Source organism: Dermochelys coriacea, chromosome 18, assembly GCF_009764565.3.
Source record: "Dermochelys coriacea isolate rDerCor1 chromosome 18, rDerCor1.pri.v4, whole genome shotgun sequence".
Lineage (NCBI taxonomy): Eukaryota > Metazoa > Chordata > Testudines > Dermochelyidae > Dermochelys > Dermochelys coriacea.
Window position 1 is genome coordinate 10,677,104 of NC_050085.1, and position 22,551 is coordinate 10,699,654.

General features: G+C 40.3%; 1 protein-coding gene across 1 annotated transcript in view; it reads right to left on the reverse strand.

Moving 5' to 3' along the window:
- Positions 1–22,551, reverse strand: part of VPS13D (vacuolar protein sorting 13 homolog D) — a 195,712-nt gene that overhangs the window by 56,920 nt on the left and 116,241 nt on the right. Inside the window, 2 exon segments of the mRNA XM_038377201.2 lie at positions 20,094–20,261; positions 20,827–20,961. Of these exon segments, the coding sequence (XP_038233129.1) occupies positions 20,094–20,261; positions 20,827–20,961 (303 nt within the window).

Below are 22,551 nucleotides of genomic sequence, written 5' to 3' on the forward strand. Positions count from 1 at the left end.
TACTATTAACTCATATTTAACTTGTAAAATCCACTATAACCTCCAGATCCCTTTCCACGGTACTCCTTCCTAGGTAGTCATTTCACATTTTGTATGTGTGCAAATGATTTTTCCTTCATAAGTGGAGTACTTTGCATTTATCCTTACTGAATTTCATCCTCTTTACTTCAGACTATTTCTACAGTTTCTCCACATCATTTTGAATTTTAACTCTCTCCTCCAAAGCACTTGCAACCTCTCCCTGCTTGGTATCGTCTGCAAACTTTATAAGCGGGCTATATATGCCATTATCCAAGGGCTTGTCTACACTGGCACTTTACAGCGCTGCAACTTCCTTGCTCAGGGGTCTGAAACCTCCCCCCGAGCTCTGCAAATTTCACTCGTGGAGGCGGTTTTTTCAGAGCGCTGGGAGAGCTCTCTTCCCATGCTATGCTGAGGCAGCGCTTCAACGTTGCTAGTGAAGACATACCCTAAATCACTGATGAAGATATTGAACAGAACCGGATCCAGGGACATCATTCAAATGACTGGGGAAAAAAAGTTCAAGCATATTTGAGAATATAACATCTGATTCTTTGCCTTGTTCCCCGTTCCTGGACAGAAGAAGCATGACTTAAATATTTTGGAAGCTCTGCAAAAAAAACAAAAAACAAAACAAAACAAACCCGCACAAGTCTCACATATTCTTCCTGCCAACTGTCACTTGTGTTCTTTGATCTTCCTTCCAAATGGACTACATCTTCCAGTTCCCTTCTCCATGAATGGGCAATGAACTTTTCTCTCTGACCCTCCACTCCAGAGACAGCCGCACCACTACAGGAAGTAAGGCCTCCACTAGCAGCAAACAGAGGGATAGGAAAGCCATGAACAGGCACAAGCATCCTTTGGAGAGGTTAGTGTTAAGATTTCCAGAGCTTTCGTCAAATGCACCCGTTCCTTATCATAGAAGCAAAGAAGGCTATCCTAAGCAGGAATGCAGGGTTTGAAAACTTTCTTTTTTCTGCTGCTATCTTAACATTTACTTCCTTTAAGTGTTATTGACAAAGTTAAATCTCACATCCACTGGGGGGAAATGGTGAGTGCTGAGCACCCACCGGCAGCCCCCTTATCTGCTCCCCCCCTCCCCCTGGAGGATCGGCGTTTCGTGGCATGCAGGATGGGGGGAAGGGCGGAGGAGTGAGGACGTGGCACGTTCGGGGATGGAACAGGGCAGGAAGAGTGGGGATGGGGCCTGGGGTGGAGCCGGGGTCGAGCACCCCCCGGCACTTTGAAAAGTCGGCACCTGTGCTATGAGTTCCTGTTTTTAAGAACCATGCCCACAGATTTGTATTTATAATACATACTGTAGTAAGAGTCATATTAATAACACTTTGAACCCATTTTTCCAAGTTTACCATTGAATATATAGTCGTATAATATTGTTCAGACAAGTCTCTAACAGTGATTAATGTAATGGATAATACAATAGGTTTCAGCTAACAGAAGTCAAAATGTTTTAGTCCCTTGAAGTTATTTGCCTTGTTTTTATCAAGCTATTTCCACAATTAGTTCATTGAATGTTTTCACGAGTTAGTTACAGGATTTACAAAAGAAAAATCTACAATTTAGTTAGTTAAAAAAAGATTTTACACTAATTAAACCTCTCAAATCGAAATGCAAAGAAATAGCATCATTGATTTGTTTCACTGTGTGTAGCTGTTCCCCAAACTTAAACACACTGGATGATCTTGCTGAAGGAACATGCTGCTGTAGCTAAGCACAATGACATGCACCAAGGACAGACGATTAGTGTTAGTGAAAAGCAAGGAAACAAGGAGTTAACACTGGCAATCTATCCTCAACTCATGCTGTTGTACTAAGCTATTATAAGCACATACAACAAGGAAGATCATGCAGAGTTATGTTAGATCGATAGCTATAACACCTAGGTACAATGAGTGAATTAAGAATGTGTGGCCAATCCTTTACTATAGATTTCCTTCCTTTTGTTGCAGTGTCACAGGTTAATGTTTAATGCGTTTCTGTGTCTCTTTTTAAAGCCTAAAAAACCTCTAATGGAAACTTACTTGAAATTACTCACACAATAGACAAACCTCTTTATTATGCAAATCAAATGCAAACTGAGCTAGCTTTTTTTTTTTAAATGTGCATTGTTTTAGATGGATTGTATAAATACTACATATTTAAAAAAATTTAAAAAACCCATACATTATTTAGCAGAAAGGCAAGAAGCCATTTCCCCCACTTATAAACAACTACACATTTGTCAACTGTGTGTTCCTGGGCCTAAAATATGAATAATAAAAATACTTGTGGTCTTTGAAAACTTGGGTTTCAGAGTAGCAGCCGTGTTAGTCTGTATTCGCAAAGTGCCACGGGTACTCCTTTTCTTTTTGAAAACTTAGTGTGTACATGTGGCAGGAGCTACTTGTCCAAATTAAAAGCTGCAGTCATTTAAAATTGATTCGCAAAGTACTGAAAGTGGCAAGATCATATCACTCGTCATTAACACTCTCCTACCCCCCCCAAAAACACACCATAGCTCTCTTGTTCAAACACAAGAGCGTTTCTAAAAATCATTTAATATATATTCTCTCAGAGAGCATAACCCAAATCAAACTGATTAAAGAAAAAAAAAAAAAAGTGGGCCCAGCAGATAAAGTATATGAGAAAGTTTAAGCCAAGAACAAAATGTTTATGACCAAGTTACAATCCTCTGAAGACAGTTATTTACAATGGAAATACTGACAGAACATTAAATATAGTGCAGAATTGATTTAAGCTTAAATTAGGTAGTACTATACTGAATTTCTACAAATGCAAAAATTATGGTGGTGTCATATACAAAATGCGTATAGACTGACTCCTTTCTGCCCTTAGTTATTGATCAACAGAAGAACAAAAAAGAAGACAGCTGCATTCAACACTGAACACACATGATACCTTTTCGGAAATTCCGGAGACATTTCCCCCACCCCCACTTATGTCACATAATCAAAGTAAAGGACCTTTAATTAGCTCACATCCCATCGTTAACTAAGCTTCGTAATACATTCTGACAACAGCATGTTAGCTGTCTGTATGGATGCCTGATTAGCTGGGTATCCCAGGGGAGCCCCCACTGTTTTTATCTCCACAGATGCCTGATGAGTTGGGTAGCTTCCCCCAAGGACCTCCTGTGAAGCTGCATCAGCAGGTGCCCATGGGCAAGAGTTTTGTACAGGGCTGAATGATGATCCCTGCAGGAACTGCCAGCTGTTTTCACATACACAGAAGGCAGTCAAAGTCCACAGCATGAACTTGGAATGACCCAACTGCAGAGTCACTGGCGGGTTCATCTGGAGGCAGCTAGCTTTATTAACAACTAATACTCTTAACAGATAACTTTCAGAAGGAAAAAATACTCTTTCAAATCTTCTCTAGGTTTTTTTTTTTTTTTTACACAGTGTAATGGCATGTATTAATGAAGTGAGCTGTAGCTCACGAAAGCTTATGCTCTAATAATTTGTTAGTCTCTAAGGTGCCACAATTACTCCTTTTCTTTTTGTGAATACAGACCAACACGGCTGCTACTCTGAAAATAGTACTTTTGAAGTCCCTTTCTAGTTCTTTGAGTTAATATATAATAAAAATATCTTGGCACAATTCAATTTTTATTTTTTTAAATAATTTGACAGATCTATTTTTAGGCATTTTTCAATGTTCATTGATTTACTTTTTCACAGTTAAAGAAAATTATAGGGAGGGGGTCAGAATTATTTTATGACAGTAGACTCTGAGATTCAAAAAGTAAAAGCTTAATAACTGTGAAAATCCAAACTGACAACACCTCATGTCAAAACACACGAAGTAAATATCCTTAAATCACTTTAATAAGTTCTCAAGCAGCATTTTTCCTACTTTGACTATCTGTAAATATTTTACTATTCATGGATTTTGTGTGTGTGTGTGGGGGGGGGGGCTTACCGACATTTAGCGATCGAAAGCTAATCTTTCCAAGCCTAAATGTATTTAAAGAACTTTGTCAGCTTAAAAGTTTTCTTAAAAATAAAATGTCTTTATCTTAAGGTGTTAATATCTTAGATGAGCAAAACATATAAATTGCATTTTACCATCTGTGCTATTTGTTTACATTCTGAACTTCATTCTGCTTGGGAAAACAGACTAGTCACTTTCACTTTCTCTGGCTGATACACTATTATCAAGTTCATTTTGTAATAAACTGTTGGAGAATGTTTAAAACAAAGAATTTTGTCTTTTTCTTTCTTTCTTTCTTTCTAAAATGAAGACACTTGTATTTTCTATAGTGCTTTAAAGTTTAAAATGAAGCCTAAATGTGTGGCCAAAACTATCTTGTAGCATCTCTTTAAAAACAAAAAAACTTGTGTATTCACCTTATCTTCAAAAATAAAACATTTTATTAACCAACAGATTTCATTCTCATTAAGGCTTTGTATACATCTATTTTAAATTTTCCACAGAGCTTTCTATATGGTCTGTATCCAAATTATAGTTGGGAGGCCTGTTTAGGCTGACACGAAATCACTAAAATCTGACTAATCCCAACTCACGAACAATTGAGACTCTACCCTTTTCACCTATCAAAAACTAAAAATGAGAACTCTGAACACAGATCACTGTTTGCTTAAAAAGAACTCCAGCAACTTACACATCACACTTCAGTAGAATTTTTTTAACCTACTATATTTTACACAATACCTAAAATTACTGTAACCAAAAGACAGAAGAAAAACAGTTCTCTATTCAGTGTATTTGTTTATTTTGTGTATTTGGCAGCACTTTGTGTATATGATATTTTACTATTTCCTCTGCACAGTTAGTTTCCCCCACTTGGAGTCAGTCACACAGAAAAACAGATGGAAAAACTAAGAAAATAATAATGGCTTGTAAAAACTCAAGCTGATGGGGATCTAAAGCAGGTGTAGAAACTGAAGTTCTTTAACTTGGTTTTTGAAACTGTCTAGATTATAATTTAACACACTTTAAAATTCAATAAATGGCTAAGCTATTTATTTCACAGTTAACAAACTGATGCCTTTTGCCTACTACATAATTTTGCTTGGAAAAAGCTGCCAAACACATGTCAGTTTGCTTCTGAATGCATACTTATTAAAAGAGACACCAAGTCCAGACCAAACAGTTCTTTCAACAGATGTCATCAATTTAATTTGGACTCACAGGCAAGGTAAAGCAGGACACCAGTATATAAGTAGCTGTTTAACAAAATACACACTCTTGTGGAATGGCATTTTCCCTCAGCTATGACTGTGGCCACAACAGAATCATAGGTTTCAGAGTAGCAGCCGTGTTAGTCTGTATTTGCAAAAAGAAAAGGAGTACTTGTGGCACCTTAGAGACTAACAAATTTATTGGAGCATAAGCTTTCGTGAGATACAGCTCACTTCATCGGATGCATACATAAGTATGCATCCGATGAAGTGAGCTGTATCTCACGAAAGCTTATGCTCCAATAAATTTGTTAGTCTCTAAGGTGCCACAAGTACTCCTTTTCTTTTAACAATCATAGGGACCGCAAGGGTCTATTTTACTCAGACTTGCCTTATCTTTGTACAGATTTATACCAATCTCTCTCAAGATACAGTGGTCATGGGTGCCAGATCTTTCTGATCATATGAAGGAGGGGTGACATTTTTCCTGGCTTGCGATTGTCACCCGATTAGTCAGTGGGATCACTGCCTTCTAAAAAGAGGCACTTCCCTTTTACGCTGCCCCCAAGGATCTGAGTGGTCTGCTTCTACAGCCTTTTCCCTCCAATTGGGGGAGCAAGAGATTGAAAACTAAACCCAGGTTTCCTGCATATTCTGTATCTGTACATAGATTCTTATACCGCATTCATCACCATCGTATTTGACAGCCTTTCACTAGTATATTAAGCAACCTGACTATATTCCTTGTTTGTCTGCACAGTACTAAATCACCAGTTCTGATTATTATTTTGGCCAGACAGTTGGTCTATAATTTTCCATTTGTTCTTATAGTAACTGGAATATCTCCTATCATTGTCCTCAGTTCCAACTTCTGTTGATTTCTGATGCAGAGTTCCAACTTCTGTTGATTTCTGATGCAGCAAAAGCAGATATGCTGTCAAATGCTCAATCTCTGAAACTAAGAGGAGATTACCACTTCAAAACGGCAGAAAATGATTACAGCACAGAGGCCACATTAGCTCCATTGTCAGCTCACAATTAAGAATACAGAAGGCTTCTTGCACATAAGCCTGTACGCAACATAATGTTAAAATTCTGGAAATGAAAAAACCACTCAAGGTAATGAATGTTGAACCTGCACTTCCATATTCAGCTCGCTATCCAAAAGGACACCTAACAATTTACCTGGGAAAAACTCAAACTCAATCAATTAGGTGTCCACAGCCTTTTATTTGGCTAGTTTGAACCTAAACCAGCTGTCACATCCACTCATTAGTCTTGGTCAGACAGCAGAGTGGTGCCAAGATGGAAGTGCCACAACCTAGGGACACAACAATATAAAGAATTGATGACAATGAAGATCATACCACATCATCATTTGTCTAGGTAGCTTTACATACACACAAGAGAAGAATGGTGAGAAAAGTTACCTTCTAAACTTCACGTGTGAAGGTCCTTGATGATGAGAAATTTCCCACCACTACTGAATAAAATTTACCGCAGGATGACTTTCATTTCAGCTATTTACAATTCCATTCTGTCAAAATGATCCTGGAGTTGCTCAGACAAAACATTTCCAATGATGGACGTGCATTAACTGTCTTAGCTTCTGAATACAAGTATTTTAAATGAGAATGGTTGACTGTACAAGTCAAGGGATGAAAAATTTTAACTCACTGTTTATTTTACAGACAGCTATCCACATCTGGGTAGTAAACTGCTTAGATTATGGAATTCTTCTTTCTGGGATACATGACTCCCTTCTTACATCCCTTCAGCCTGACTAAAATGGCACTGACAAACTCATCTTCCTCTGCCAATACTTGTCCACGTTACTCCCTTTTTGCAGCCTCCATTACTCCCAATCACTTTCCACTTCAAATTCATATCCCCTTGTTACAGCTCTACCACTGCCTATCATCTCATCTCTTGTTTCCTGTCAATCTCCTATTAGGATCACGTGCTCTGCCAATTCTACTGCCCTTCATGTTGTCTTTGCTTCCCCTTCGCACAAATGCCTGCATGTCCTCCAAATTCCTGGAATATCCTTCCCATACATGTATTTTAATGTAGCCTCCTTACCTGGCTTCAAAATCCCACCTCTTTCCACATCTCTAACAATGACTCACGCTCCTACGGCAACATTTAAGTTTTAAAAGTTGGAACTAACATTATGCATACGTTATGAAAACACTCTATCCTTATTTGATAAACCTTTTTCCATCTGCCTTGCATGATGTCATTTTTCTTTGAATGCTATTGTATCATATCTAACACAGCGAGTAATGCCCTCAAGACAGTATTTATTCTCTCTAAAAAGCTCCATGCAAACCTCTGGTGCTCTAAAACTTTATATACAATTATGATGAGCTCTGAAAAAATGGGCTAGGCCTCTGGCTCAGTGAAGGTGTCTTGTGCAGTATGAATATATCCCACTGAATGTTTCCAGACAGCTGCCCCAAAAGAATGATTTAAAGCGTCAGATAAACAGCGAAGGAAGTCCTAATATATACATGGAAACTTGTCTTGCCTTTGTTGGCTGTGCAGCCAGTGTTCTTCTCCAATACCATCAAACAAGATTCATGGAGTGGCACAAGACAAACACAACTGTCAACTAACTGGCAGTATTGCTCAGCCACAATGGGGATGAGAAACATCAAGGATTAGAGAAGCTAGTTCCTTCCATGGTGGAAAACCACAAAACAGAACAATGGATATATACACCGGACCCTCGCTAGAACACGCAACTATATAGTGCGGTCGCGGCCATGAATCCCAAATTTAATTTCTTTAATTGGAATTCATTTTAACGCAGTACCATGCATGGATCCCAAATCCCACGTTCTAGTGAGGGTCCGGTGTATATATAAAAAAAAAGAGGGTGCTCTCTTCAACAATGCAGACTTACTATTTTAGTGAAGTAAGAATGTCACAAAGACTTTGAAAACTAAAGAAAACAGGAAACAGTTAATAAAATACTTATTCATGGGCTGAAATGCCATTTTAAAGATTCTTTTAAGTGTTCATTTAAATTGGCAATACTCAGACCTCAGCGGTTCAGGAGCCAAGGTAGCGATCAACATTACCCAAAAAAAGCCATAGCAGTGTGAATTCATTGTTCATTTACTAAATAGATATGTATACTGGAACAAAGCTCTGTCCTTGCCTCCGTGGCTCCCGCATTTCCTGTGGATTTCGCTAGCCTCAGAGGCTCACGTGTGACCCTCCACGTAACCCTTCTTTCTCTAGAGAAAAGGGTCGCAATCTACTGAGCCATTTTCATCATAAGCCAGAGAGGAAGGTGAGGAGAAGTTATCCTTCCTTGCACAGTCTCTGTTGTCTCCCAGTCTCCGTGATTAAACAGGGGGCAAAGGTTGGGGGGAGCCCGGACTCACCCTCTACTCCGGGCTCCAGCCCAGGGACCCTAATAGTATCAGCTATGGTAGCTGACCTTTTAGAAACATGACATGTACAATTCCCTGGGCTACTTCCCCCACAGCAGCCCCTCACTTCCTCAAGCTCCACTGCACCCTTACCTCAGGGCCTCCTTCCTTGTGCCTGATATGGTGTGTACTACTCAGCCTCTCCAACAGCACAACTTCTTCCCACAGCTCCTGACATGCACACCCACCTGACTGACTGGGAGGCTTTTAACTAGCTTCAGCCAGCCCCTGATTGGCTTCAGGTGTCCCAATCAACATAGCATTCTCCCTGCCTTCTGGAAAGTTCTTAATTGGCCCCAGGTGTCTTAATTGACCTGGAGCAGCTTCCATTTCACTTAACCTTGTACCAGGGATTTGTTTAGCCTGAAGCTAATATATCTATCTCCCACTACTTTTCTATAGCCATCTGGCCTTACCCGGTCACAATACCTATATAGTAAGAGCATCCTGTCTGGTTAATAATTAATCACAGTGTTTTAATATGTGCTGCAAAGAGCTGCAGAAACACATTAAAGAGTCACTTGCAGCTCCGGAGCCTCAGTCTAAGGATCACTGATTTAAACCCTACCAAGATCTATTTGACAAATGTAAAAATGTTGCATTGACAATTCAATAAGAAAAGCAAATGTGGTAAAAATTTAGAGATAAGAACTCTCTTGTACAGAACAAAGGATGGGTGATGTGTCATAAGGGATCAAAGATACAGGACAGAATCCCTCCCTAATCTTATGTTAATGTGTTTTTTAAAATATGTATCTCCCAGCTGTGCTCTGTGCTGAAAACCAAATATTATTATTTAAAAAGTGACATCCTGATTGGTTATAGATTCTTTAAGTAGCAAAGTTCAGGAAGTAAATTGGCTTTTTATATATACATTTAAAGGAAGATGGCTATTAGCAAATAGTTCATAAGTAATCACTGTCAGCTGTTCACACAATGAAATGTTCTACAGCTTTAATCTGCTTCATGGACATTGCATAAATGATAGGTCATCAAATCTTGCTTATATTTAGTTTGCACAGGAAGCAACTAAAAGTTTGTCAGTTTATAAACTGCTTTGTCATACCTCTGAATTCTCTCTGATTTTATATGAAAAATTCTCCTTTACCTGGATTTTTTGGTTTTCTTTTACTCCAGAGTTGGGAAACTAAGAGCTAGTGCAAAAAGTACACCTACAAAAAGCCAGCCACCAGTTGGCAACTGCTTAAGGAAGCAAAATAAAACCTCCTTCAGAAAACATCAAACTTTACCATAAAATAAGAGATCTCTTTTATGAGATTTATCTTTTTAAGTTGCTTATATCTATAGCTTTCAGAATCTTTATTATCCCTTTGCAAAAATTTATGATTTTCTTCCTTTGATTTAAATGTTTTTTAGTATTATATTGACGGATAGTTACAAAAGAGACTTTTCTGCTACAAAAGGCATGTCAATGGACCTAGTTCTCATTTGAAGTAAAGTTAGGATCTTAACCTTTTGCCATAAGCAGGCTAAAGCCTGGGACATGACCAAGTTTTTAGGTGGGTTACAGAACACAGTAAAACTTTGTCTGCACTACAGATTTGTAGCTGGCTAAGGAGCAGTCCTGTTATAATTGGGACCCCTGACATGGTTGTATTTGTAATGCAGACAGTCCCGGACAGGCCCTTTTTTAGTTTGGCTGAATGTAAGGCACAGTAGACTCAGGGCTCAACCTTTCACCTCCTTATTTAACTCAAGTAAAAATGGCTGTAATGGATTCATACTAGTTTCTGTCTGTTTATGTCCACAAGTAATTTGTTACAATTGGCATTCAGGGTTCAAGAGAGATCTAGAATTTGAAAACCAGGGAAATCGCAAGTCCGGACTGAGGTACGTTGGCAAAGCTGTCTGGTGGAATTTTCAAGGTCAGAAAGCTTTATAATATAGTTTTGTTTCCAGTGTTGCTTTTATTTATTTTAAAACATTTTTCCATCAAATATTTATATGCAGAAATGGAGTGTAGCTTTTCCATCACATACCAATGATTTAAGATACATTACACTGAAGCCAGGCATGTAAATGGATGAATGGCAGCCCGGGTAGATGTACTGGCACTAGCTGTACTGTAGCTAGCTCGCCATAAAGAAAAGTAAGGACACTGTGGTACGGGCTTCAGCACTGGCTGCACAAGTGAGAAGGTATACTGGGTGGTCAGGGCTCATGCTGCTCATTTCTATTTTTAGCAAGCTAGCTTGAACACAGCTAGTGTGAGTACATCTACATGAAATTCTATTCACACCAGTGGCTGTAATGTATGTATACCCATAGGATGGATTGCTATACAGACTGCAAATGTTAGACAAATCATGTACAGTATCTGAAAAGTTGATTCTCACATAAAATAGCACACAGCAATTATAAAGTATATTCAACTTTGTAATCATTTTGCACCAGGAGTTGCATTATCTCTGCACAATATCTATTTACTAGTAATGGATACAATGAAACAAACTTCAAGTCAGAAGAGAGTACAGAGTCAATACAGGGCTTTAATTTATTTTGGTATTTAGCTCAGCATCTAACATGTATTTCTGACTGAGAAGTCTCTGAAAGAGTAATAATTTTAGGTTTTAGTAGCATCACGCCTAAGGCAGAAAAAAAAAAAGAAGAAAGTTTGCATGCCAAGAATTTGAGTCATTTCTGTGCATATGGCCACTGTAGGAGCCTCCATGCAGAGGGAATCAAATTCCCTCAGGTGCCTATATTTAGGATCAAAGTACTTTTTAAAATACAAAAGTTGTAGCCTCCAAGGGATAAAAACTATAAAAAACTGTCTGAAATGAATTTTATTTAACCTAAGGTTTTGTGCCAACTTAAATACACTGAACTTCTCCCACTCGAAAGAAGGCATTTACCCATTGCATGTTCTGAGATGCAAGGAGAAGCCATTACAGGAATTATCAATAGCACTGTAAAACAGAAAAGCCATAAAATGACAAAAACAGATACAACTCATAAACAACTTACTTTTCAGTTCATGTAGGCACTCTCTCTGTATAGATTTCTTTAAAAGTTTAGCCTGACATGGTTGTATGAACAGAACAGATCTAGTCCTATTTACAGCCTCCAACTCACCTTAAAATCTAATATTTATTAACAGATCTTATAAGATACCAGGTAACTGAAAAACAAATAAGATTTGTGAAAGTTTTTCCAGCCTGTGGCTGGTAATTATTAGATATGGAGGACAGCTCATCAAGTTTTGGCTGAATTGCCAGCTCCACAGAATTGGTTGCATTGATGAAAAGGGACAATTTCTGGCACTGCTGAATCAGGTGAAACCCTTTGTAGTGAGAGCAGATACTAATCAATCATACGGTCTCTACAGATGGCACCAGCGGAGCAACATGAATATGATCTGTCGGCCAGGTCACGTTTTGTGTTGCAATTAGGGTCAGATTTGAGTTTTTCCTGCTTATACTTAACAAAAATTAAAATGGTACCTATGCGATGTACAGTTATATATATATACTGTATATTTTTTAAAGAGAAAGCAGATTTTAATTAATTTTACTCATTGTAGCAGTTATGGCATTTCAAAAGTTATACTTGAAATATCAGTTTTGAGTTATATTGGCATTCCAGGACTATATCTAGTTGTCCAAAAGCAGTACAACTAGTTGGGAAGGAGCCTTCACCTCCATCACAAGTGTCTTGCTCACCCACACCTCATAAACAGGGGGATTATCACTCTGCTGAGAGAAGCCCTTTTTGAGAAGGAGACTATTGGTTGCTCAACTCGCATTCAGTTTCAATGGGAGTTTGGCGTCTAACTGCCCTCTGTGTCTTTGAAAATCTCTCCAACAGAAACCTTAGTTACAAATGACTCTAAAGTTCAAAGAATGACCTTGCCCTTGTGGAAAATGCAGTAAGGCTCGTGCCTTTAAAGGCAGAGATTTATGAGACTCTTATTGCAGATGTGATTGCAACCAGGAAACAAATCTGTATGGAAAGGAAATACAAAAGAAATAGATATCAATGGTAGGAACAGATGGATCGTAAGAGCATGCAGCACTGTAAGCACAGAACGTGGACATAAGCGTTCGTTTGGACAACTGGACAGCTCTAAGGAAGCTCCATGTCATTAAGTGATCTACCAGAGACTTGGATATTTGTGACATTCGTAGTGCTTGGACATAGATGATATGATGGGAGATCTCAGCTGCAGGTTTAGATTGCCCTGTAAGAAATCTAAAGGAGATGGAACACCCTGTATACTGGTGCTGATAATCCCATCTTAACACCAGTATGAGATTTGGCTCGTACGTCCACGAAGACCCAAAGGGTGGAAAGCTTGCTGGGAACAAGTGGACTATTTATCACATTTGAGAAGCAGGTTTCAGAGTAGCAGCCATGTTAGTCTGTATTTGCAAATAGAAAAGGAGTACTTGTGGCACCTTAGCGACCAACAAATTTATTTGAGCATAAGCTTTCATGAGCTACAGCTCTCTTCATCGGATGCATTCAGTGGAAAATACAGTGAGGAGATTTATATACACAGAGAACATGAAACAATGGGTGTTACCTTACACACTGTAAGGAGAGTGATCACTTAAGATGAGCTATTACCCAGCAGGAGAGCGGGGGGGGGGGGAGGGGAGAAAACCTTTTGTAGTGATAATCAAAGTGGGCCATTTCCAGCAGTTGACAAGAACGTCTGAGGCACAGTGGAGGGTGGAGGTGGGGAAAAAAGCAATGCCCCTCTACCATGTACACTGGTCAAACTGGACGAGGGGCACTGCTTTTTCCCCACCTCCACCCCCCACTGTTCCTCAGACATTCTTGTCAACTGCTGGAAATGGCCCACCTTGATTATCACTACAAAAGGTTTTCTCTCCCCCTCCTCCTCCTCCGCCCTCCTGCTGGTAATAGCTCATCTTAAGTGATCACTCTCCTTACAGTGTATATGGTAACACCCATTGTTCCATGCTCTCTGTGTATATAAATCTTCCCACTGTATTTTCCACTGAATGCATCCGATGAAGTGAGCTGTAGCTCATGAAAGCTTATGCTCAAATAAATGTGTTAGTCTCTAAGGTGCCACAAGTACTCCTTTTCTATTTGAGAAGCAGTATGTGATCTTGGTTAAGACTTGCTGCTGCTCAATAGACAAGGTATTAAGACTCAGATAACTTGGGTTAGGATACAGCCACAAACTTTGAAGATTCTGTTTACTGGGAAGACCTATTGAAGAGCTTTGTGGCAGATTTGCTAGGTATGAAAACCCTGGTCTTTGCTTATCTGGGGTTATGAGAATGCCCAATACTACTACATTTTTGACCTTTTGAATTGCTCTTCCTATTACTGGGAGAAAGGGAAAAATGTCTAAAAGTAGATTTGGCCATGTTTGGGTCAGCCTCTGCTCCTTTTGACCTTTTGTCTTCTTCCCTAGTGAAGAGCAGCCTTCTTTTAAAATTTTTACTGGATGGGAACATCTCCACCAGGGGATAACATAGGTCCCTGCATAGCAGCTACAATGTTCCTTGCTGCAGAGACTGCACAGCATTGTCTATCTGCTTTTGCATTCAGTGTGCTTCCTTTTATGTGGAGCACCCTGATAGAAACTAACTGATGGTCTGTCCAGGACAGCATCCATAAAGCTCCTGTATTTAGATCAATCTTTTGAGTTCCGTTTTCTGGTTTATGTATGCTGCAGTTGTCTGGTTGCCCAATTGGGTCAGAAGGTGCTCTTTCCTCAGGTGCTCTGCCAAGTCTTGAAGGGCCAACCTGACCACTTATCTCTAGAAAAAGTTAACACTGTGAAGACTTTCATACCTTGACCGTGTTCCCTGTGAGTCCTGAATGTGCTTCCCATATATAAAGGCGAGGGGTTCAGGGACCAGATTGTGAAAAGAGAATCCTTACATAAGACAGTGGATCCCTCTTGAATGGTATTTTCACTTTCCTTTACATTTCCTGTTGGGGATTACTCTATGCCAGTTTAACAATCGCTGAAACTCTCACATGTGTTGTCTTATCATTGGAGTAATCTCCATGCAGGAGACTAGAAGAGACAGAAGCTGCAGGTAAAGGAGGATTGATATCACCCAGTTCCACGATACTTTGGAAATTAGAAACTGGATCGTGTTGACTGTTTTCCTGTGTCAGAAAGACTATGGCCCTTCTCTTGTCTACCTCGATCCTAAGTGAATGATCTTCCAGAACGGGATTCGGTTTATTAGAAATCTTTGTGCTTGAAACATGGACTGTCCCCTCATATCAACTGACACTGGACATTTGACATGCCTTATAACTAACCCTGATCTGTTTTATCTCATACACATTGTGACTGAGAAGTTGACAAACAGTTGTTTTTTGTAATTAACATAGGTCATTTTTATAAGGAACATCTCTATATAGCCTTATTGCCCTGGTGATCACTCTCCTTGCATCTTTGCTGCCACTCTAAGTTAAGAAGAAAAAAAAGATTCTCTCCATGATCCTATCACAGACAGCCCATGTTTGGGATTTTCCTAAGAAAAAAAAGCACAAGGATAATTCTGGGAGTATAGTTTACAGTACTTTGCCCCTGAGGAAGATGCTCTGTACATACTGTGCTCCATGAAGCTGGGCTGTGACAGTAACCACAGCCTCTCCAGCAGGGGTAGTCAATTTGTTTTCTTTGTCAAGGTCCATATTTCTTTCTCAAGGTATAGTCAAGGTCCAGACTCCAGAGGAAGAAATAATAGAAATAACAATCATGATAATAAGTAAATACAAGTATTTCAGAGTCTGTTCAAAAGTGGCTGGCAGTCCAGATTTGGCCTGCGGTCCGCCTATTGACTACCCTTGCTCTCCAGTGTAAACTGATTGCCCAACTTCCACATACCTCCAATCAAGAAAGCAAGTTTCCAGAATCAGAGGAAGAGATGCAAGCCCCAATCTACCAGAGACTACCAATAGAAGAATACTTTCTTTCCCACAAATAGGAGTACATTACTTGTTTACTCTCTCTCTCTCTCTCTCTCTCTCTCTCTCTCTCTCCTACAGCTCCTCTCCCCAAAAACAGTCTGCTCCAGAAATCTTAATCCTGGAACAAATAACTGCTCTTCACCATGTAATAACCCTATTATGACTGGGTTTTGTTCATCTGTAGATGCCTTAACCCCATCCACCCACAAAGAAGAAAGAGCAACATTATGGAACTCTCAAAAGAGACTGATATTCAGACTGTTAAAACCATTATGTATATTACTTTCCCTATAACTTAAATTCCCAAGTAACTATCATGGACTTTCAGTTCTATTTCAGACTCTCTTGTTCCCAAATTGATAGAACATATCTTTAGGATCCACCATGATCTATGATGGAAATATGTTTTATTAATAATAATATAGTAAGTTCTTAAATAGAGCTCCCCTTCTCCACCAAAAAGTCCGCATGTGAAGAAGGTATTATTCCAACTTTACATATAAAGAACCTGAGGAAGAAAGGTTAAGTAATTTGCCCAAGACTACAAAGGGAGTCATTGCCAAAACCAAGATGTGTTTGTACAGTACCAAGTAAAATGGGCTCCTGGTTTATGATTGGGGTGTCTTAGGGAGCGACCCGCAATACCAATAATGAAATAATTCAAGGAGTTCCTAGCTCTAAAGTCCTGTGCTCAAGACCAGGCCTCTTTCTCAGGCACAAAGTAATTCATGAGATTTTAGAAACAGTTACAGTACTAACATAGTTCAGAGTAGCAAACCCCAAACAAACCACCGCGTTAGTCTGTATTCGCAAAAAAGAAAAGGAGGACTTGTGGCACCTTAGAGACCAACAAATTTATTTGAACATAAGCTTTCGTGGAGCTACAGCTCACAGTTCATCGGATGCATTTGGTAGAAAATACAGTGGGGTTATTTATATACACACACACACACCCAGAGAACATGAAACAATGGTTTATCATACACACTATAAAGGAGAGTGATCACTTAACATGAGCGCTATTACCAGGAGGAAGGAGGTGGAGAAGGAGGAAAACCTTTTGTGGTGATAATCAAGGTGGCCATTTCCAGCAGTTAACAAGAACATCTGAGGAACAGTGGAGGGTGGGGTGGGGGGAGAATACATGGGGAAATAGTTTTACTTTACGTAATGCCCATCCACTCCCAGTCTCTATTCAAGCTTAAGTTAATTTTATCCAGTTTGCAAATTAATTCCCATTCAGCAGTCTCTCGTTGGAGTCTGTTTTTGAAGTTTGTTGTTGAAGGATAGCCACTCTCAGGTCTGTAATCGTGTGACCGAGAGATTGAAGTGTTCTCCAACTGGTTTTTTGAATGTTATAATTCTTGACGTCTGATTTGTGTCCATTCATTCTTTTGACGTAGAGACTGTCCAGTTTGGCCAATGTACGTGGCAGAGGGGCATTGCTGGCACATGATGGCATATATCCATTGGTAGATGCGGCAGGTGAATGAGCCTCTGATAGCGTGGCTGATGTGATTAAGGCCCTATGATGGTGTTCCCTGAATAGATAGGTGGACAGAGTTGGCAACGGGCTTTGTTGCAAGGATAGGTGCCTGGGTTGGTGGTTCTGTTGTGTGGTTGCTGGTGAGTATTTGCTTCAAGTTGGGAGGCTGTCTGTAAGCAAGGACTGGCCTGTCTCCCAAGATCTGTGAGTGTGATGGGTCGTCCTTTAGGATAGGTTATAGATCCTTGATGATGCGTTGGAGAGGTTTTAGTTGGGGGGCTGAAGGTGATGGCTAGTGGCGTTCTGTATTTTCTTTGTTGGGCCTGTCCTGTAGTAGGTGACTTCTCTGGGTACTCTTCTGGCTCTGTCAATCTGTTTCTTCACTTCAGCAGGTAGGTATTGTAGTTGTAAGAATGCATGATAGAGATCTTGTAGGTGTTCGTCTCTGACTGAAGGGTTTGGAGCAAATGCGTTATATCGTAGAGCTTGGCTGTAGACAATGGATTGTGTGTGTGGATCTGATGAAAGCATAGAGGCATGTAGGTAGGAATAGCCGTCAGTAGGTTTTCCGATATAGAGTGGTGTTTATGTGACCATCACTTATTAGCACCGTAGTGTCCAGGAGTGGATCTCTTGTGTGGACTGGTCCAGGGCCGAGGTTGATGGTGGGATGGAAATTGTTTGAAATCATGGTGGAATTCCTCAAGGGTTTCTTTTTCCATGGGACCAGATGATGAAGATGTCATCAATGTAGCGTAAGTAGAGTATGGGCATTAGGGGACGAGAGCTGAGGAAGCGTTGTTCTAAGTCAACCATAAACATGTTGGCATACTGGTGGGGCCATGCGGGTACCCATCGCAGTACCACTGATTGAAGGTATACATTGTCCCCAACTATGAAATAGTTATGGGTGAGGACAAGTTCAGCCACCAGGTTTGCTGTGACATTATCAGGATACTGTTCCTGACGGCTTATAGTCCGTCTTTGTGTGCAATGTTGGTGTAGTGGCTTCTACATCCATAGTGGCCAGGATGGTGTTTTTAGGAAGATCACCAATGGATAGTAGTTTCCTCAGGAAGTCAGTGGTGTCTTGAAGATATCTGGGAGTGCTAGTAGCGTAGGGCCTGAGGAGGGAGTCTACATAGCCAGACAATCCTGCTGTCAGGGTGCCAATGCCCGAGATGATGAGGCATCCAGGATTTCCAGATTTATGGATCTTGGGTAGCAGATAGAATACCTCAGATCGGGGATCCAGGGGTGTTGTCTATGTGGATTTGTTCTGTGGTTTTTCAAGGAGTTTCTTGAGCAACTGCTGTAGTTTCTTTTGGTCCCCTCAGTGGATCAGAGGGTATGCTTGTAGAAAGTAGCGCTGGAGAGCTGCCTAGTAGCCCTCTTGTTCATATTCCCGACCTATTCATGACGACGACAGCACCTCCTTTGTCAGCCTTTTTGATTATGATGTCAGAGTTGTTTCTGAGGCTGTGGATGGCATTGTGTTCTGCACGGCTGAGGTTATGGGGCAAGTGATGCTGGTTTTCCACAATTTCAGCCCATGCACGTCGGCGGAAGCACTCAATGTAGAAGTCCAGTCTGTTATTTCGACCTTCAGGAGGAGTCCACTCAGAATCCTTCTTTTTGTAGTGTTGGTAGGAAGGTCCCTGTGGGTTAATACGTTGGTTAGAGGTGTGTTGGAAATATTCCTTGAGTCGGAGACGTCGAAAATAGGATTCTAGGTCACCACAGAACTGTATCATGTTTGTGGGGGTGGAGGGGCAAAAGGAGAGGCCCCGAAATAGGTCAGATTCTTCTGCTGGGCTAAGAGTATAGTTCGACAGATTAACAATATTGCTGGGTGGGTTAAGGGAACCACTGTTGTGGCCCCTTGTGGCACGTAGTAGTTTCGAGAGTTTAGTGTCCTTTTTCTTTTGTAGAGAAGCAAAGTGTGTGTTGTAGATGGCTTGTCTAGTTTTTGTAAAGTTACAGTACTAGTGCACTAGAGCCTCCAAATCAATCAACTTACCTTCGCTCTCCTCAGAAGGACAAAAGCATTTTCACCATAGCATAGAATTACTTGTTAGCTAAATTTAAATCAAAACACTTTTGTTTTATAAGAGTATCAAAAAGGCACAAAACTGGAAAGCTGTACACAGATAGTAACAAATACTTTTTTTTTTTTTTTAAATAAATGACATTTTCATAACAAGCAAACCAACTTTAAAACCTAGTAAAATAAAGCTTGCTACTATGTGGCATAGAAAAGGTAGCATCCAGGGTAGTGCTGGCAAATCCTTCAACTCCAGGATCACAATAATCTTTATATTCACATCATATTAATTGATTAAATTCCAAGTGAAGAATTAAACCTGAAAATCCAAAGCCCTGTATATCCTAGAATTTCAGGAGGATTCAATAACAGAGTTAATATACAGTTCTGTTCATGTACACAGGAAGACTCATGTTTTAACCATGATGGAGAATTATTACTTTACTAACTGGGGCCTTGAACCTCCAAACACTTATGCAAATGAGTAACTCTAAGCACCTGACAGGTTTCAGAGTAGCAGCCATGTTAGTCTGTATTCGCAAAAAGAAAAGGAGTACTTGTGGCACCTTAGAGACTAACAAATTTATTGAGCATAAGCTTTCGTGAGCTACAGCTCACTTCATCGGATGCATTTGGTGGAAATTTCCGATGAAGTGAGCTATAGCTCACGAAAGCTTATGCTCTAATAAATTTGTTAGTCTCTAAGGTGCCACAAGTACTCCTTTTCTCTAAGCACCTGAGTAATTCCATTGACTTTGGTGGGGCTTCTCACATGCTTAAAGTTAACTATGTGCATAAGTGTTTGCTAGGCCTGCACCCCAAACACAGTTTTTATTCCTCAGGCAAGACCTATGGAAATTAAAATTCAAGGATGATCTGTTTATAAATACATCTAGTATTAACTAATTAGTTCTAATGTATCTATAAATATGCAACTTGTCTTTTTAGTGTGTTAACTTGCATGTTATCTACAGCTTATTTCATGTAACAACAATTACCTTTGCAGCAGAGTTTGATACTCCATGTGTGACATTTCTTATAAGGCCACCAACATTTCCATATTTTATTAGTCCTGTGACACCTTCTGAAACATCATTCAGGAGACCCATAGGGTTGCCAAGGAAATCCACCGAGCCCAAAATCCTTGCTGCCTGACTAAGCAGCTCCTATAAAACACAGTTAAATGAAAAACATTATCTACACATCAGATTTCATGGTTAGCAGGGCTAATAGTATTTTAAAAACTACAACACTTTAACATTTGACTCCTGGAAAGAACAAAAAGATGCAAAAGTCCAAACATTATCGTAAGAGACATGGTCAACAACATTTGTACGTTGTACAATGTTCTGATTGGTAAAACTATCTAATATGATGTCTGCCTACCAATCTGTGTCTGTTGATTAATATGAAAAATGGGAACACAGTTTAACTATTTAGCTCTGGAGAGGCTAATTCCCCTCAAAGTAAAAAGTATACCAGAACATTAAAGATGGAGGAGCCAGAAGTTAATGATTTCAGGGGAGCTACATTGGTAGACTCCAACAGAGTATCTGGCCCCTAACATTCAGTATGATTAAAGAGTATTTATATAAACACATAAAATGATTAAGAGTTACGTATTTACTTATTAAAACAGGGAAAGGAATTTAATATTTGATAAAGAGCTACTAAAACAGAGAAGTTTTAGACTTTTTGTGGATGTCACAATATGATTTATCTGACACTCACCTCTTGAAAGTGCTTAAGGATATCATTAATGATAAACTCCTTTGTCTCATATGGGTGGACCCTAGTGAATGGATCCAGGTTAATCACTGCATCTTCAAATCGGATTAGAGGAAATCCCAGTGTGCTTTTCAGTGCCTAATGAAATAAAAACTGGAATTACGACTTATGTTCATCTGTATTTCTCCTCCATGATGTCTGAATTAATTGATTTCCAAGCAGGCAACAAACCAAATTTATCTAGCAGCTATAACAACTTGTTCCCGAAACAGTATATTCTCAGGTTTCAGAGTAGCAGCCATGTTAGTCTGTATTCGCAAAAAGAAAAGTACTTGTGGCACCTTAGAGACTAACAAATTTATTTGAGTATAAGCTTTTGTGAGCTACAGCTCACTTCATCGGATGCATTGAATCCTCCGGGCAGACTGCACGGACCCCATCTGTTTACCTCTTAACGGTTTCACGCCCTCTTGAACTCTCTCTTCAAAGTTCTTTTCAACTTTCCCTTACGGTTCTTATTGACTATCGGTCTCGTCCAGTATTTAGCCTTAGATGGAGTTTACCACCAGCTTTCGGCTGCGTTCCCAAGCAACCCGACTCCAAGACAACCCAGTCCCGGCGCGCCGGGGGCCGCTACCAGCCTCACACCATCCACAGGCTGTGCCTCGATCAGAAGGACTTGGGCCCCCGAGAGCGGCACCAGGGAGTGGGTCTTCTGTACGCCACATTTCCTGCACCCCACCACGGGATGGGGATTCGGCGCTGGGCTCAGTATATTCGCATTTATACAAAATCCTTTTATCTGAACCTCCGCATTATCTGAATCCCTTCATTGCTGGGGATTCACCAGGAAGGGACGTGGATAATGAGGAAGGATAATACAGCAGAGATCCCCAGTCACAGCTGTGAGGAAGAGGATGAAGATAAATCCCCTACCGGGAGGCCACCCTGCTTCTGAATGGTTCATTCAGCAGCGCCCTCCGCAGCCATACTGCCACAGGTGTCAGCGAGCTAGTGGGGTACGATGGCAGAGCTGCAGAGGTCTCCCTCTGCTGCTACAGGGCTTGTGACACCAGATCGCTGCAGGCACAAGATGCAGGGCAGGCTGCGATCCTGGCAGGGCAGAGCAGTGCACTGGCCAGGAGTCCCTGCTCTGCCCCACCAGGATTGCAGCCTCACTCCAGCACCTTGCATTTGCAGGGATCCGGTGTCAGTCACCCTAGGGGCAGTGCAAGGAGCCCTCTGCAGCCCCACTGACATGGGAATGAGTGAACAGGGCAGAGCAGAGACTTCCTCCTCTTTGCAGACCAGGCCAGGGAAAGATGAGCGGGGTGGGGACTTGAGGAGGCACCCTGCTGCTGAATGACTCCTGCACTCTTGGCTATCCAAATTCCTGATTATTGAGGTAAAAATCTGAATTCCCCCACATTATTTGGATAATTGGGAGCATACAGTAATCACTTTGTAATTATGGCAATAATTTTGGACATCACCAATATACTGACAATTGATAAATTGTTTGAACCCTATTTGTCCACTGGTTAGAGAGTAATTAAGTACACCTCCTGATGTAACAAATCTTCCAACAACTTGACAGGATTTTAGTTTCAAAAGAACATGTTTTTTACACTTATTTCTAAGATCCTGTGCTTAATTTTGTGTCAGTTACTTAATTATTCTGATATTTGTTCAAATACGCAGAATTAAAAAGAACCTGAAGTTTGGGAA